The 18,510-nt window shown below is 37.9% G+C and overlaps 2 protein-coding genes across 2 annotated transcripts in view; both read right to left on the minus strand.

Annotated features, from left to right (window-relative positions):
• Positions 1–1,361: 1,361 nt before the first annotated feature.
• On the minus strand, positions 1,362–2,416 carry LOC119734545 (snaclec B1-like). The gene is made up of 2 exons (XM_038208082.1): positions 2,008–2,416; positions 1,362–1,372 (listed from the first exon to the last, which is right to left on the minus strand). The coding sequence occupies exons 1-2, from the start codon at positions 2,414–2,416 to the stop codon at positions 1,362–1,364; spliced, it is 420 nt and encodes a 139-aa protein (XP_038064010.1).
• A 13,222-nt stretch (positions 2,417–15,638) lies between these two features.
• The window catches only part of LOC119734546 (monocarboxylate transporter 12-like), a 35,251-nt gene continuing 32,379 nt past the window's right edge, over positions 15,639–18,510 (minus strand). The window contains exons 4-5 of the mRNA XM_038208083.1: positions 17,358–18,203; positions 15,639–15,766 (exon numbers count right to left, since the gene is read on the minus strand). Of these exons, the coding sequence (XP_038064011.1) occupies positions 15,639–15,766; positions 17,358–18,203 (974 nt within the window). The remainder of the gene's footprint in view (positions 15,767–17,357; positions 18,204–18,510) is intronic.

The following is an 18,510-nucleotide window of genomic DNA, read 5'->3' on the forward strand; positions in this document are numbered from 1 at the left end:
GTGATCCGTGGACAGAACTTTAAAATGGTGGTGGTGTTTAAAATTCCGTAACTTGAACATTACATGAGTGATTTAAATGATTCTTGTACTATAAGAAAGCTTATAAATTGGGCTGTCATATCCTAGATTTTGAAAGTTCTACATGCAAAACTTCACTAAAACAATGGTCCCGACATTTGGGTTACTTGGTGTTATTTTTTCACTCGCCTCTATTCTATCTAAGTGATTTGACAAATGTTGGCTGTTATTATAGAGCAATAAGAAGTTTTAAAAAGAGGCAATTTTAAGTTTCTATCCACATTTACAGTACACCCTAATGATGAGTTTTTCACCGATCTAGGATTATATTCATCATTCTTTAATATGGTTGGGAATGCATACATGTAGTTATTTCTGCTAGTGCAACTTCATAAAATCCATGGTGCCGCGAAAAAAATATGACCATGCTCTTTTGTACAAATCAAATCCATGTTTAAACCAATGAACAAATAGGTCACAAAATATCTTAATTTTAGTTTATTTTAGTACCAAAAAAAAAAAAGTTGACTTTTACCACCAATATTGTGTCTCAGAGTTAAACTAATAAGACTTCAATTACATGATTTAAATTACCTCAACAAACTACAGGTGCAACATCGAAATTGATATTTTTCTAAAGAGCATTTTGCAAAATAGTTTTGTATGCTTGCATGAAATTACTAATTATACGAAAGTCAGTGTAAAGTGCGGCAGTGGAAAGCCAGTTAAAACGTTTCTACACCACTGCTGGATAATGAAAGGAGTGAATAACGTACACATAACAAAAACTACTATTGTAATTCTTACGAACTTGGGTGATGGTATTTTTTTGGTAAACATGTACAACGGTATTTCGATATATTCTATGCAAATTGAATCATGCACTCTATTTTAGTATTTTATCTCAGTCATTTTTTGTTGTTGTAATAAAGTGTACTGATGTAAAGAAAAGGAACTATATTTTGTGGAATCGGAGACATTCATCGAATAAAATGGCAGTCATATTGAAGAAATCTGGGCATGTTTAAGAAATCCGTCATTTTTGTGGCATGCGCATCGTGGTCAGTGACACACCATTAGTGCGCTAGCAGTTTTCAAATGTACAATATGATTAAAATTAGCATATATCTGTCGAATAATAATAATAATTACTATATAATTCCTAATACCAACGTTTATTTTACCAGAAAATACTTTGAAAACCTTGCACAACTTTCTGAAAACAAGTATCCGCGAAATACTACTTTTTGGGGATTGCTGCACAAAGGAAAAACTTGATTCACATGATGAACTTCTACAACCTTAAACATTGGTCGTTTTTGTTCGCGTTCCTATGAAAGTGATCAACTGCCTTCTAATGGAAAGAAAGAACAAGATCTAATAATGAATTGATTTCGGACTCACCTTCAAACCAGTCTCATCAGAGTTCAGAGAGATTACATGTCACAATATCGATATTAGAAGAGAATGCCAGTATGCAAAGATTGTTGTGAGTCGAACCAACCCTTTTTCCAAAGTGGGTCAAATCACGATGTCGGGCGCAAGCCGAAAAGCAACTCCAGAATGTTTCGGTACCGAAACGATAGCATTCAAACCTGCCGGCCGACCAATGAAGTAGCCATCTTTCATTCAATGGTACCCGTACAGCAAAGATTGTGGCCGGACCCTTGAACAACTCTTTCTAAAATTAGGCGGCATTCAAACCTTTCTTTGATGACACATCAAAATAGCTGGACAGTCACTGTGCTGTGGTTAGAAAATAATCCCTTCCAGTCAAGAGCCAATACATAAATGTCAAAGCCGTTTTGATGCAAGTAAAGACACGCCCTTTGCTGTAACATCTGTGAATTTGTTTTTCACGGCGAGTCGCTGACGAAGCGCCCGTTTGCGTTGGTTTGCATACATCGTACGGGAGGCTGAACAATCTTCTTGCAGACAGGATACTTGGTGTGTCTTTTGCAGGACCCCGACCCCCCCCCTTCCCTTCACCCATTATGAGAAACCTCACACACTGTTTGTATCCATTCATTTTGGGGTGGCCCGGTGCCCAGTTGTAGAACTTGAGTTCCTCAGTGCCACCGGAGCACACGAGTTCTCCATCAGTAGACACACGGTAGCAGCCAAGCCAAAGCCCGCGCTCGGGCATAACCCTTGGCGCAGATCGTTTCACTACCATTTGCCAGACGAAGTCATTCTCAGCCCGAGAATGAGGTACGACCAGGCTGCTGCCTCTGTCTTGGCAGAAGTTATCGGCTTCCGTCCAAGACATAGGTTCTTGGAAAAATCCGTAGCATGCTTGGTTCCACTGCTTCCAGCCCGAAGGACAGGCACCCACCCCAGTCGAAAATACTGCCACGCCGAGCGCAAATGTCATCAGAAACTCACACCGACCTGCCATCTTTCTCAGTGTGGAGAAGTTTAGTCTCAGTGGTATCGAGCAGTTTCTTTACCCGCGTTTGTTTGATGTCTGAGCGGTTTGAATGAAGTTCGTGCAGCTTCAAATCAGTTCAGATAGTGTGTACAGTTGTACAGGTATATGGTGTTGAATAATCACAGAGGGAATTTGGCCGTGTAGGCCTATAAAATTGCACCAATTTAGCCTCGGCCTTAGTTCTTCTTGCTGAATAATATTATTGCATCGTACGATTCGTCATATATAGCTTTTGTTGTTGCTACAGCTAATTCCCGCACGCACACGCAGGTTCACATGGCAACGGGGAAGAAAACAAATATGCTAGATTTAATTTTCTGCATCAGCAGTTATTGAAGTCTAACCACGGATCCTAGACACCAGGATAAACGACTGTTCTGAGCTCTAGTACAAAATGCACTCAGTGGACTTGCCTTAATTGGTTAGACGCGTGATAACGGGCATTAACATCCGTTGGCGCGTAATCGCGAATTTTCAAGATGTGCCATTGTGTTGGGTTTTTGCACGACATCTAAAACGGAAATATTCATAAAACTGTAAGTAAAACTACTTCTTATTTAAGATATAATTGTTCCAAATTATTTAAAAAATAAATACTTCAGGATATAACAGATGGTATTGTGCAGTTTTTGTCGTCATAGATGAAGTATTTACCCGGGAAACTAACGTCAAATTTCGAGGGGAACACCGTTTACCAAAATTTCGTTTTTATTTAGGCTTTTATTAAAAAGTTTTAGAGAGATATAGGATGCCGAACCGATGAAACAAAAGCGACATTTCATTGTTCATCTTAAAGCTAAAGATATTGTGCTCGGCATTGCCATGGTTATGCAGTTATCACTTATCAGAATTCAATAATAAAGACCAAAAAAGTAGACTCATGAATATTCAAAAATATAATTCGCTGGCTTGACAGACTTCGAGGCCAGATCGGGCGAAGAGCCTTGCAAATCTGAAAGCCACCGCGCGCAGTGGTCTTTGTTGACAAGTATTCATGGTATTTGCCACCAGTACTGGCCGTTATCACTATGGCGTGTCAAACGTTGCAATATTCAATATTTTGCAATATATATGTTGGATGTTCAATATGTGTTTGTTATCTGTTACATTTATGTGCGATGTTCAATATAAGTGTGAGATGTTTTTCATTATTTGCGCGATGTTTAATATATTTGTGCGATGTTTTACAATTTATGTGCAATGTTCAATATGTGTGCGATGTTTTACATTTATATGCGATTTTCAATTTATATGTGCGATGTTTTTGACGATATATATGTGCGATGTTTTCAATATTATGTTCGATTTTTTTGCATTAAATGTGCAATGTTTTTTGATACAATTGTGTGTGTTGTTTTAAATATATTTGCGATATTCTCAAATATGTGAGCAATGTTTTACATATATGTTTGACACTTCGAGCTATTTGTATCCGATGTTTCATCGGTATGTTTGCATTCGATGTTTCGCAATATGCATTTGATGTTTCCCTTTTCATTCGATGTTTCGTGAAGAGTCAAAGTCTGGTTACTAGACCGCGAAAGTCTGACTATTTTGCCTAAAGTCAGTGTATGAGACGTCAGGGGATCGCGTAATAAATTGAAAGGGGTTAACCTTGCATTTTTTTATAGAGAAAATGGGAAAAAATCAAATGTTTCTGAAAAATTGCAGATTGTAAGGGGTTAACCTTGCTTTTTGAATAAGATTGAGAAAAATTAGATGTTCATGAAAAAAATTCAAATTGTAAGGGGTTAACCTTGCATTTTTTTTTTAGCAAAAAAGGACACAATCAGATGATTTTGGAAAATTGCAGATTGTTAGGGCTTAACCTTGTATTTCTAGCAAAATTGGGCAAAAAGAAATGTTTATGAAAAATGTTAAATTGTAAGAGGTGTACCTTGTATATATATTTAGTAAAATTTGGCAAAATCAGATTTGTATGAAAAATCTAAAATGGTAAGGGGTTAACCTTGCTTTTTTGGCCAAATTTGGAGCATATTTTACTAAAATTGGGCAAAATCAGATGTTTCTAAAAAAATCCAGATGTAAAGTTTCCGCAAAAACAGCTGCTGAAAAAGAGCCCAATGTTGAACTTTACTGAGTCTTAGGTCTATCGAGGGGACGATCCTTATTTCAACTTCCGGAGATTCGCTGACGGTCTCTATTTTTCTTTTTAAGAAAGTCGAAATAGCTGAAGAGGGAGGTGAGAATCTATATGTGCCCAGATACAAAGAGTAGAAATCTACGCGTCTGCCTTTTGAAAATACACAATTGCGGTGTTCATTGTTGCGTAATGATCCGCCTAGCACACGACTGTTTTGCACATTAGGCTGTGTTATGCAGCTTCCTAACAAACCAAACACACTGGGCTCATTATATCGACTTGTTTGTACCCATTAAGGTAAAGCAAATGGACCCAGTAATCTTCCTGGCGCGTTTGCTCACATATAAAGACAACTTTTCTCAGTTTAAGGAAAATTCTAAGGTAACGAAATGGCCGAGTGGTTACGATTCGTCGTCCACGGTTAGCGGGGTCCCGGGTTCGAATCCCGCTGGTGTCTTTTTGGTTTTTAACGTATGAGTTCAATTATTCACTATAAGAGATTTAATTTCCCGTCGTAAAGTACCAACAGTACCTTAGCTTAATTGGTAAGCACTGCTGCTGGTACTGTCCGCGAGTTCCAGGTTGGCGCCTTCGTACAGGTTCAGGGCATGTGGTCCACTCGGAGGATCAGGGCTTAGGGGCCGCCCTGTTCCTCCCTTAGCTCTTTGCTTTTACATGGTGCCTGGCCCTCCGGGGTTATATGGATGGATAGGGAAGGAAGTGTGTATTGGTCGGGGACGCCGAGACTCCGGAAGAGAACTAAGGGATCGGCTGGGGCATTGTTATGGCTCAGACCGATCCCTGAAAGCTTGACTAGCACATAACTTTTTGATTTTTTTTACCCTCTATCTTTTATACTTTGGTTTAGTTTGATATCTACAGCTGCTCGGCAGGTCTACGGGTAGTATCAAAATTGAAATAAAGGTGTATGTCATAAATCAATGAATATTTCATAATTGACTATCATTATTTAATGACGCGATTGCCAATTTACGTAAGAAACGCTATAAATTATACCGGGAAAGAATACAGATGTACATTGTAATATAAATATTATTTACACATCTTTCAAATAACGTGTCTTTAATTGTGAGCATTCCAAACAATACAGTTTTTGGCAATAGTAATAGAATGGTATACGATAGCACGATCAATGCGTCTCTATTTAATTTAAAAAGATATAATTTAGGCCCCTATGTGTGAAATATTCTTTGATTGACAATGAGCATTCCATACGATTGAGTTAATTCGCAAAATATAGCAACAACAAAAGAGAAAGGAAAAAGAGAAAATTCCTTTACCCTAAAAACTGGAAATATAATTTGTTTTAAAAAAGTCAAATGGGACACTTCATGTAATGATTTAACAGTTTGCAAGGAGTTAGCCTTACATTTTTAGCAAAATTGGGAAAAATCAGATGTTTCTGGAAATTTGCAGCTTGTAAGGGGTTAACCTTGCATTTTTAGTAAAATTTAGATGTTTATGAAACATTTCAAATTGTAAGGGGTGAACCTTGCATTTTTTAGCGAAATTGGGCAAAATCAGATCTTTCTGGAAAAAAATCAGATTGTAAGGGGTTAACCTTGTTTTTGTAGTAAAATTTGGCAAAATAAGATGTGTATGAAAAATTTCAAATTGTAAGGTGTTAACCTTGCTTTTTTAGTAAAATTGGGAAAATTTAAATGTTTATGAAAAATTTCAAATTGTCAGTGGTTAACCTTGCTTTTTTAGCAAAATAGGGCAAAATCAGGTGTTTATGGAAAATTTCAGATGATAAGGGGTTAACTTTGCAGTTTTAGCAAAATTGGGCAACATCAGATTTGTATGAAAAATCTAAAATTGTAAGGGGTTAACCTTGCCAAATTAGGGCAAAATCAGATGTTTCTGGAAAATAGCAGATTAAAAGGGGTTTACCTTGCCTTTTCAAGCGAAATTGGAAAAAATCAGATGTTTCTTGAAAATTGAAGATTGTAAGGGGTTAACTTGGCATTTTAAGCATAACTGGGCAATATCAGATTTATATGAAAAATCTCAAATTGTAAGGGGTGAACCTTGTATTTTAAGCGGAAACTTTACATCTGGATTTTTTATCTGATTTAGCCCAATTTTAGTAAAATATGCTCCAAATTTAGCTTAAAAAAGCAAGGCTAACCCCTTACCATTTTAGATTTTTCATACAATTCTGATTTTGCCAAATTTTACTAAATATACAAGGTACACCTCTTACAATTTAACATTTTTCATAAACATTTCTTTTTGCCCAATTTTGCTAGAAATACAAGGTTAAGCCCTAACAATCTGCAATTTTCCAGAATCATCTGATTGTGTCCTATTTTGCTAAAAAAATGCAAGGTTAACCCCTTACAATTTGAATTTTTTTCATGAACATCTAATTGTCCCAATCTTATTCAAAAAGCAAGGTTAACCCCTTACAATCTGCAATTTTCAAGAAACATCTGATTTTCCCAATTTCGCTTAAAAAAGCAAGCTTAACCCCTTTCAATCTGCAATTTTCCAGAAACATCTAATTTTGCCCTAATTTGGCAAGGTTATAACCCCTTACAATGTTTGATTTTTCATACAAATCTGATTTTGCCCAATTTTGCTAAGAATGCAAGTTCAACCCCTTACCATCTGAAATTTTCCATAAACACCTGATTTTGCCCTATTTTGCTAAAAAAAGCAAGGTTAATCACTGACAATTTGAAATGTTTCATAAACATTTAAATTTTCCCAATTTTACTAAAAAAGAAAGGTTAACCCCTTACAGTTTGAGATTTTTCATAAAAATCTGATATTGCCCAGTTTTGCTAAAAATGCAAGGTTAACCCCTTTCAATCTGCAATTTTCCAGAAACATCTGATTTTGCCCTAATTGGGCAAAGGTTAACCTCTTACAATTTTTGATTTTTCATACAAATCTGATTTTCCCCAATTTTGCTAAAAATGCAAGGTCAACCCCTTACAATCTGACATTTTTTATAAACACCCGATTTTGCCCTATTTAGCTAAAAAATGCAAGGTTCACCCCTTACAATTTGAGATTTTTCATAAACATTTAATTTGCCCAATTTTGCTAAAAAATGCAAGGTTCACCCCTTACAATTTGAGATTTTTCATATAAATCTGATATTGCCAAGTCATGCTAAAAAAAGCAAGGTTAACCCCTTTCAATCTGCAATTTTCAAGAAACATCTAATTTTGCCCTAATTTGGCAAGGTTATAACCCCTTACAATGTTTGATTTTTTATACAAATCTGATTTTGCCCAATTTTGCTAAGAATGCAAGTTCAACCCCTTACCATCTGAAATTTTCCATAAACACCTGATTTGCCCTATTTAGCTAAAAAATGCAAGGTTAACCACTGACAATTTGAAATGTTTCATAAACATTTAAATTTTCCCAATTTTACTAAAAAAGAAAGGTTAACTCCTTACAATTTGAAAATTGTAGATGTAAGGGGGTTAACCTTGCTTTTTTAGTGCCCTAATTTGGCAAAGGTTAACCCCCTTACAATTTTTAATTTTTCATACAAATCTGATTTTCCCCAATTTTGCTAAAAATGCAAGGTTCACCCCTTACAATTGGAGATTTTTCATAAAAATCTTATTTTGCCCAGTTTTGCTAAGAGGTTAACCCCTTTCAATCTGCAATTTTCCAGAAACATCTGATTTTGCCCGAATTGGGAAAAGGTTAACCTCTTACCATTTTTGATTTTTTATACAAATCTGATTTTTCCCAATTTTGCTTAAAATGCAAGTTCAACCCCTTACAATCTGACATTTTTCATGAACACCTGATTTTGCCCTATTTTGCTAAAAAGCAAGGTTAACCCCTTACAATTTGAAATTTTTTCGTTCACATCTTATTTTGCCAAATATCACTAAAAAAGCAAGGTTAACCCCTTACAATCTGAAATTTTCCAGAAAGATCTGATTTTGCCCAATTTCGCTAAAAAAACAAGGTTCACCCCTTACAATTTGAAATTTTCCATAAACACCTGATTTTGCCCTATTTTGCTAAAAAATGCAAGGTTAACCACTGACAATTTGAAATTTTTCATAGACATTTGAATTTTCCCAACTTTACTAAAAAAGAAAGGTTAACCCCTTACAATTTGAAATGTTTCATAAACATCTAAATTTTACTAAAAATGCAAGGTTAACCCCTTACAAGCTGCAATTTTCCAGAAACATCTGATTTTGCCCAATTTTGCTAAGAATGCAAGTTCAACCCCTTACCATCTGAAATTTTCCATAAACACCTGATTTTGCCCTATTTTGCTAAAAAAAGCAAGGTTAATCACTGACAATTTGAAATGTTTCATAAACATTTAAATTTTCCCAATTTTACTAAAAAGAAAGGTTAACCCCTTACAATTTGAGATTTTTCATAAAAATCTGATATTGCCCAGTTTTGCTAAAAATGCAAGGTTAACCCCTTTCAATCTGCAATTTTCCAGAAACATCTGATTTTGCCCTAATTGGGCAAAGGTTAACCTCTTACAATTTTTGATTTTTCATACAAATCTGATTTTCCCCAATTTTGCTAAAAATGCAAGGTCAACCCCTTACAATCTGACATTTTTTATAAACACCCGATTTTGCCCTATTTAGCTAAAAAATGCAAGGTTCACCCCTTACAATTTGAGATTTTTCATAAACATTTAATTTGCCCAATTTTGCTAAAAAATGCAAGGTTCACCCCTTACAATTTGAGATTTTTCATATAAATCTGATATTGCCAAGTCATGCTAAAAAAGCAAGGTTAACCCCTTTCAATCTGCAATTTTCAAGAAACATCTAATTTTGCCCTAATTTGGCAAGGTTATAACCCCTTACAATGTTTGATTTTTCATACAAATCTGATTTTGCCCAATTTTGCTAAGAATGCAAGTTCAACCCCTTACCATCTGAAATTTTCCATAAACACCTGATTTGCCCTATTTAGCTAAAAAATGCAAGGTTAACCACTGACAATTTGAAATGTTTCATAAACATTTAAATTTTCCCAATTTTACTAAAAAAGAAAGGTTAACTCCTTACAATTTGAAAATTGTAGATGTAAGGGGGTTAACCTTGCTTTTTTAGTGCCCTAATTTGGCAAAGGTTAACCCCCTTACAATTTTTAATTTTTCATACAAATCTGATTTTCCCAAATTTTGCTAAAAATGCAAGGTTCACCCCTTACAATTGGAGATTTTTCATAAAAATCTTATTTTGCCCAGTTTTGCTAAGAGGTTAACCCCTTTCAATCTGCAATTTTCCAGAAACATCTGATTTTACCCGAATTGGGAAAAGGTTAACCTCTTACCATTTTTGATTTTTTATACAAATCTGATTTTTCCCAATTTTGCTTAAAATGCAAGTTCAACCCCTTACAATCTGACATTTTTCATGAACACCTGATTTTGCCCTATTTTGCTAAAAAGCAAGGTTAACCCCTTACAATTTGAAATTTTTTCGTTCACATCTTATTTTGCCAAATATCACTAAAAAAGCAAGGTTAACCCCTTACAATCTGAAATTTTCCAGAAAGATCTGATTTTGCCCAATTTCGCTAAAAAAACAAGGTTCACCCCTTACAATTTGAAATTTTCCATAAACACCTGATTTTGCCCTATTTTGCTAAAAAATGCAAGGTTAACCACTGACAATTTGAAATTTTTCATAGACATTTGAATTTTCCCAACTTTACTAAAAAAGAAAGGTTAACCCCTTACAATTTGAAATGTTTCATAAACATCTAAATTTTACTAAAAATGCAAGGTTAACCCCTTACAAGCTGCAATTTTCCAGAAACATCTGATTTTTCCCAATTTTGCTAAAATGTATGGTTAACCCCTTGCAAACTGTTAAATCAATACATGAAGTGTCCCATTTGACTTTATTAAAACAAATTATATTTCCAGTTTTTAGGGTAAAGGAATTTTCTCTTTTTCCTTTCTCTTTTGTTGTTGATATATTTTGCGAATTAACTCAATCGTATGGAATGCTCATAGTCAATCAAAGAATATTTCACACATAGGGGCCTTAATTATATCTTTTTAAATTAAATAGAGACGCATTGATCGTGCTATCGTATACCATACTATTACTATTGCCAAAAACTGTATTGTTTGGAATGCTCACAATTAAAGACACGTTATTTGAAAGATGTGTAAATAATATTTATATTACAATGTACATCTGTATTCTTTCCCGGTATAATTTATAGCGTTTCTTACGTAAATTGGCAATCGCGTCATTAAATAATGATAGTCAATTATGAAATATTCATTGATTATAAACATACACCTTTGTTTCAATTTTGATACTACCCGTAGACCTGCCGAGCAGCTGTAGATATCAAACTAAATCAAAGTATAAAAGATAGAGGGTAAAAAAAATCAAAAAGTTATGTGCTAGTCAAGCTTTCAGGGATCGGTCTGAGCCATAACAATGCCCCAGCCGATCCCTTAGTTCTCTTCCGGGGTCTCGGCGTCCCCGACCAATACACACTTCCTTCCCTATCCATCCATATAACCCCGGAGGGCCAGGCACCATGTAAAAGCAAAGAGCTAAGGGAGGAACAGGGCGGCCCCTAAGCCCTGATCCTCCGAGTGGACCACATGCCCTGATCCTGTACGAAGGCGCCAACCTGGAACTCGCGGACAGTACCAGCAGCAGTGCTTACCAATTAAGCTAAGGTACTGTTGGTACTTTACGACGGGAAATTAAATCTCTTATAGTGAATAATTGAACTCATACGTTAAAAACCAAAAAGACACCAGCGGGATTCGAACCCGGGACCCCGCTAACCGTGGACGACGAATCGTAACCACTCGGCCATTTCGTTACCTTAGAATTTTCCTTAAACTGAGAAAAGTTGTCTTTATATGTGAGCAAACGCGCCAGGAAGATTACTGGGTCCATTTGCTTTACCTTAATGGGTACAAACAAGTCGATATAATGAGCCCAGTGTGTTTGGTTTGTTTAGGAAGCTGCATAACACAGCCTAATGTGCAAAACAGTCGTGTGCTAGGCGGATCATTACGCAACAATGAACACCGCAATTGTGTATTTTCAAAAGGCAGACGCGTAGATTTCTACTCTTTGTATCTGGGCACATATAGATTCTCACCTCCCTCTTCAGCTATTTCGACTTTCTTAAAAAGAAAAATAGAGACCGTCAGCGAATCTCCGGAAGTTGAAATAAGGATCGTCCCCTCGATAGACCTCAGACTCAGTAAAGTTCAACATTGGGCTCTTTTTCAGCAGCTGTTTTTGCGGAAACTTTACATCTGGATTTTTTTAGAAGCATTTGATTTTGCCCAATTTTATTAAAATATGCTCCAAATTTTGCTAAAAAAGCAAGGTTAACCCCTTACCATTTTAGATTTTTCATACAAATCTGATTTTGCCAAATTTTACTAAATATACAAGGTACACCTCTTACAATTTAAAATTTTTCATAAACATTTCTTTTTGCCCAATTTTGCTAGAAATACAAGGTTAAGCCCTAACAATCTGCAATTTCACCAGAATCATCTGATTGTGTCATATTTTGCTTAAAAATGCAAGGTTAACCCCTTACAATTTGATTTTTTTTCATGAACATCTAATTTTTCCCAATCTTATTCAAAAAGCAAGGTTAACACCTTACAATCTGCAATTTTCCAGAAACATTTGATTTTTTTCCCATTTTTGCTTTAAAAAAATGCGAGGTTCACCCCTTACAATTTGAAATGTTTAATAAAAAAAAAATGTTTCATAAACATCTAACCCCATACAATCTGCAATTTTACAGAAACATCTGATTTTCCCCGATTTTGCTTTAAAAAAATGCAAGGTTAACCCCTTACAATTTGATTTTTTTCGTAAATATCTAATTTTGCCCAATTTTACACCAGCTTATGCTAACAAATTATCAGGTAACTGGATCATTAAACGGGACAGGTGCACATCGGCCTTGGACCTCAGACCATGTGTCATGCACTCCTCAATGCATAGATGATGCCCATAACACTATGGGTAGTACAGGCACAGCTGGGGGTACTGCCCAAACAATGATGAACGCATTGCGTATGCTTAAAGAATTGCCCACAATTCCGGTTTTTACCGTTTAGGTCTGGCTCTAATCACTTTACGCGATCCCCTGACGTCTCATACACTGACTTTAGGCAAAATAGTCAGACTTTCGCGGTCTAGTAACCAGACTTTGACTCTTCACGAAACATCGAATGAAAAGGGAAACATCGAATGCAAACATACCGATGAAACATCGAATACAAATAGCTCGAAGTGTCAAACATATATGTAAAACATTGCTCACATATTTGAGAATATCGCAAATATATTTAAAACAACACACACAATTGTATCGAAAAACATCGCACATTTAATGCAAAAAATCGAACATAATATTGAAAACATCGCACATATATATCGTCAAAAACATCGCACATATAAATTGAAAATCGCATATAAATGTAAAACATCGCACACATATATTGAACATCGCACATATATTGTAAAACATCGCACAAATATATTAAACATCGCGCAAATAATAAAAAACATCGCACACTTATATTGAACATCGCACATAAATGTAAAAGAAATTGAACATCCAACATATATTGCAAAATATTGAATATTGCAACGTTTGACACACCATATATCACGCCTGGGCTGAGTCGTTAATCCTTGTGTGTAGGATCCGTGGTCTAACCTATCAGGGAGTATAGCAGTTTAATAAGTATCCGATATCCCTCAATTGCGCCAAAAAGACAATCCTGGACAAACCTTGCATGCACAATAGGCCAAGTTCGGGCAAATACCATTGGTCGACTAGTGGTTGATTTGTGACGTACCTTACGCCTGCGCACTGATAGCAACGTGCGAACGTCTCTAGTCAAACGCTGGTCAAAATGTCATCTCAAAACTTCTGGATCCTGGCTCTCTGCTAGCGTTATGAATGCGCGCGGCTATTGGTTACCAGTCAAGCAACCAACCCCAGTAGGCTGGTTCCAAATAGTCGACTAGCGTAGTCCACCACCGTCGACTAGACAGAGTTCGGGCAAACGTTAGTTAACCATTGGTCAACTATAGTCCTTGCGCGAACTTGGCCTTATATGCTCTGTCGATTGTCTGTATGAAAACGAGTAATAAGTCGTATAGCACACGACTTATTACTCCTCATTAGAATCAGGCCCGTATCGTCCAATAGGCACAGTAGGCACTGTGCCAAGGGCCTACGAAAACTTCGGGGGCCTACCAAAAACATTGAGGGCCTACGAAACATACCACTGTGTGCCAACAGGCTTTATGAGCTACCAGTTTGGACTGGCTTGCTTAGTACAGCTTATAGTACATGAAATTGTGCTGGTTCCTGCGGAATAGGGCCTACGGAACACTGGCGCCTAGGGCCTACGGAACACTTAATCCGGCCCTGATCAGAAAAAAATGCAGCTCATTAGGAGATAGTCTCATTATTGTTCAGTCGCCATTTCATAATGGCCGGGTGCGTGTGACTTTGATTAGCTTCTCCTTATACTTCTCCTTAGATCACGAAATGAGGCTAATCGAACGCTGTGGGTTTGAGACCAGTAAATAAACTGCCATAGACCCCAATGATAAAAACTTCACAAACGCAGGAAAAATGTTCACAACTCTCTGAGGTGTTCGAGACACACATCAAATTAAAGCTTCTTTCAGCATCATTACATTTTTTTCATCATTCAGTTTTTTGGGGTAATCCGATGTCTTTTGGGAGAAATCTCCATCCGAAGATGATCGATATCACCCTTTTAAAATAGTCATGAATCGCCATTTTGAAAAACGATGCCTACGCTCCATTGCAAAGTAGAGCGCTTTTAGGGCCCAATTTCATCCAAAATTTCACAGAAATACAAACTCACAGTCCTGTGCACGGCTGCCACCCTTCATGGCCCACAAAATGCTCTAATACTGAAGAATTTGAGGGAATGCAAATCGTGATTTGGCCGACAGTACATGGGTAATTTTGGGCCTATTTACTGGTCTGCACCCTGTGACGTATTTTACTGGCATTCTAAAAAAATTAAGGTCAAAGGTTGCTGTGTGATTGTCTACGCAATAGCCCCTTACACAGCAAGGATCTACAATATGCGAGCAGGTTCGGCGATTAATTATGCAAAACAAGACTTGTACAATGTATACTAAAAAAACATGGCAGCCAAATTTACCAATAAAACAGCTGATACTGATAAGTAACATTTGCAATTATTTAATTTAATAAAAAGTAAAACAATTTCAGGTACAGCATTTCTAGTAACATTTTGCAGTAACACGTATAACTCTTTGATCAAAAATTGAGTATAAGTTAACATGATTAGAATGGACTCTAGACTGTCTGTCTTCCGACTGTATACCGTCTGTCTTCACGTTTATCGTAAATACACAAGCCCGAATTATATTTTATTACATTTATTTATATTTATATTAACGTTATATTTTTTAAAGAATTTTTAACAACTGTGGTCCGACATGATTTCGGTTCCCGCCCCCATTAGTGTAATGGAGCGACCCATGTCATATGAAAATCCGACTCCTTTGAAAATGGGACTCCTTCCCTATTATTGGTTTATCCCTCGCACGTGAAATGACACTCTCCCATATATAGGCCGTGTCCGAAACGGGCTTCCAGAGCTACGGCTACGTCTATTGTCAGCGCGTCCCCGCGTATTTTCAATGGGCGCAGACCTAGACCTAGCTCTAGACAACTGATTCGGATGCAGCCTTAGATCCTACAAATGGCATATTATTGTACTTTACGCCTGCGCAATACTACCAATGAGTCCATTATTTCATGGAGTCGGATATTCACGCTACATTGCCTGAGAACTAGACAACTTGCCTAACAGCAAGCCAAAATAAAAGCAGATACTTGCAGATTTTAAGACAGAGAACAGCAGCATTGCGTTAAAATAAAATACTTTTAAAAGGTCGAAATTCATGAGGACAAAAAAAGATCGATTTGTTGAAGAGCAGGAGAACGGAAGGATTATGCCTGTCTTTCTGATTAGCCTTTCATATCTAGTCTTTCGGTTGTGTTGGCTATACGTCAATTGGCATTTAAAGGCCACATGTTTTTTAGTCTTTTAATGAGAAGTGGAATCAGTGCTGTGATTTGGATGACCCCCAGAATGACGAAGGCCGTGTCGTAGCTACCAGTGTGGTCATAGATCCAGCCTGAAAAGGGGATGATGATACAATGTATGCAAATATCAACGGAGTCTATAAATCCATTAGGACATCATTATCGAAGGTGAAAATATAAAATTCTTCCTGATTTGAGCTGCGACAAAAATGAACTATAATCGTCACTAGCAAGATAAAATCATACTTCCTGTTAATGTACCCGTCAGGAGACTTTTTATCATTAGGTATACCACAGGAAGACATCGGACATAAGAGAGACGTTTCAATGTCTCCCTAATAGCATAACTCAAATTTAGGGGCAAATTTTAGTGTCGCAAAACAGGCTAGATCGATTGCTCGTGGTCCAAAACAGAAATACATGTAGGCTAAGCCAGAATTCTTGGGGTAGGATATAGGGAAAATTGGGGTACTAGGGGTCAAAGTAAAGTTGCGAAAATGTGTGCACAACCCCATGGGGATGCCATCTTAAAGGCCCTGTCACACTGCCACGTCCATGCATGACGTTCATATTGCGTTCATCAATGATTCATGCATATTGCGACCTTAAACGTACGTGTGACGTCAGCAGCCAGACGCGCGGCGTGTATTAATTAATACTCGGGCCAAAATGGGCGATTGTCATTGAGTCTTCACCATTGATCTCCATATACACAGATATATATGGAGATCAATGGTCTTCACATTTTGAACCAGCCTCGACTCCAGGGGCGCGTGCTCATTCCTTACACTCGCGCAAGGCATGATGGGAAACAACATGGCGCTGCAAGATCGTACCCAGGGGGACACGAAGTTGATTTTGAACTGCATAGACGCAGTAGACGCAGAGGAGACGCGCTGTCCTGATGCATGCACATTGATCTCCATATGCACGTCTGTTGAGTTCTCGCGACGTCGCGCCCGTCTGCGCCTGCGCGTTGCCATTACGTCACGGCCGTTCAGCGAAGTTCTTGGAGTTCCTCTGAAGTCCTCAACTAGTATCAATGAGTCAACACACCGTCATCTGCGTTCCCACCGCGTTTTAATCAAGTTTCTTGGTCGCAGTACGATCTCCATGCCAGAGCGTGACAGTGTGACAGGGCCTAATAAGGTACTATTTCCGTAAAATGATATTGATCATGATCATCACTTGGGCTGTTTTTATGAAGCTGCTATAGGGACAGAAATTTGCTAGGTATTGAACATATTTGCTCTGCAAAAACATGTTACTAAACGAATCTCATTCAATGGAATTAATTAGGGGCTGGTTCTCAGCTACACCATGCCTAGCACTAGTCTGAAAATCTGGGACTCTCAATATCGTGTATGAGAGTCCCAAAACTTAAGGTATTGAAAACATGCAAAACAAGAAAATAGACTGGCACCTGAAACAACCAGTCCAACAACTCTTCAGTACTGCATACAATTGAATTGAGTTTCAAATTTTAGTTGGTTGGTGAAGGACTTTGTCTTTGCCTCAAGACCATTTTTGGAAAAGTTTGTCAGCCAGATTTCGTTTTGCCACGTTTCAGCACTCGAGCTCCCAGTCTGGCTTAATAGCACACCTTAGCACAGGCCTAAATCTGCTAAGCAATAATGTTGTGTTTACCAGCTCCAAGAAATTGGACATCAACACAGTTCTTACCTGGAATAAATCCGGCGAGAGGTCGAATTAACCCAGACAGGAATCCCATCCAGCCAAAGGCGTCCGCCATCTTGTCGACCCCGAGCAACTCTTTCACCATGAAGTCGACCATGGTGAACACCATACCCATACTTGAGACAAAGAGGGCGGCGTTGGCTGACACGGACCACCATGACGTCACCCAGGGGTCAATCAGAAAGGAGACGGCAACCAGACCGACACTCACCATCATAGCGCTGGAACTCGTCATCTTCTCTTTATACAAAGCTATGCCTCCGAGCGTGAAGGTGACCAGCTGAAACACCGCTGCAACCGATACCATGCCCGCGGCTTCTTCGTTGGAGAACCCAATGGCAACAACGCGTGGAACAAAATAGATATACCACGCTGATTGGCTGATTCGAGTAGTCACGACAATTAGAGTAATCTCCAAAAAGGTTAGGCTCTTCATCAATGAAATGTCCAAAGCTCCCCAGCTTTTCTCCAAAAAAGATCTGAATGACGTAAGAGTACAGTCGGTATGTTTATCTGGTTTGTGAACTGGTCGGGGCTGATGACGGGAAGAATCAGGAAGCGACTGGTAGCCGACTCTTGCTTCGGACCACTTCGGTACAGGTTTTAATAGGGCACCGCTTACAGTGAGATGGGTACCAATCGATCCGACCAGGAGCATGGCTCCTCTCCAACCATAGGTGTTGAGGAATAGCTGTACCAGAGGCGGTAGACAGACGAGACTAAGAGAGGAACCTATCCTGGCGACCCCTGACGCTAGTGCAAAATCCTTCACATCGAAATGCTCACCGAGGGAAGAACGGGTCAGAACGTTGGCTAAACACTGCCCTAAAGCTGAAGATATCAAAATTAAGAAGACAATTAAACACTAATTTTATTAGGAACAATGCCACGATCAAGTGACAGCAAAGAAGGAATGTTCGTTACCACAAATTTAAATCAGGGCTGTCTAAAAGGCTACAATCCAGTTGTAACTTGAAACTCGTTATGGTATACTACTCACAAGCCTTTCAGGAGAATTTAAGGATTTTCAGAACAGCCTTCGCTTCTGACAAAATATTGTACAGTAGCGTTTGGAGTGTATCAACGAATTTTGCACGACGCTGTTTGCCTTTTGTGGATCCCCCAACTATCTGTCCCC

The sequence above is a fragment of the Patiria miniata genome, unplaced genomic scaffold (genome assembly GCF_015706575.1).
Source record: "Patiria miniata isolate m_02_andy unplaced genomic scaffold, ASM1570657v1 HiC_scaffold_27, whole genome shotgun sequence".
NCBI lineage: Eukaryota > Metazoa > Echinodermata > Asteroidea > Valvatida > Asterinidae > Patiria > Patiria miniata.

Coding starts and splice junctions, on each gene's coding strand:
- LOC119734545 (XM_038208082.1), bottom strand. CDS start 2,416: ATGGCAGGTCGGTGTGAGTTTCTGATGACATTTGCGCTCGGCGTGGCA.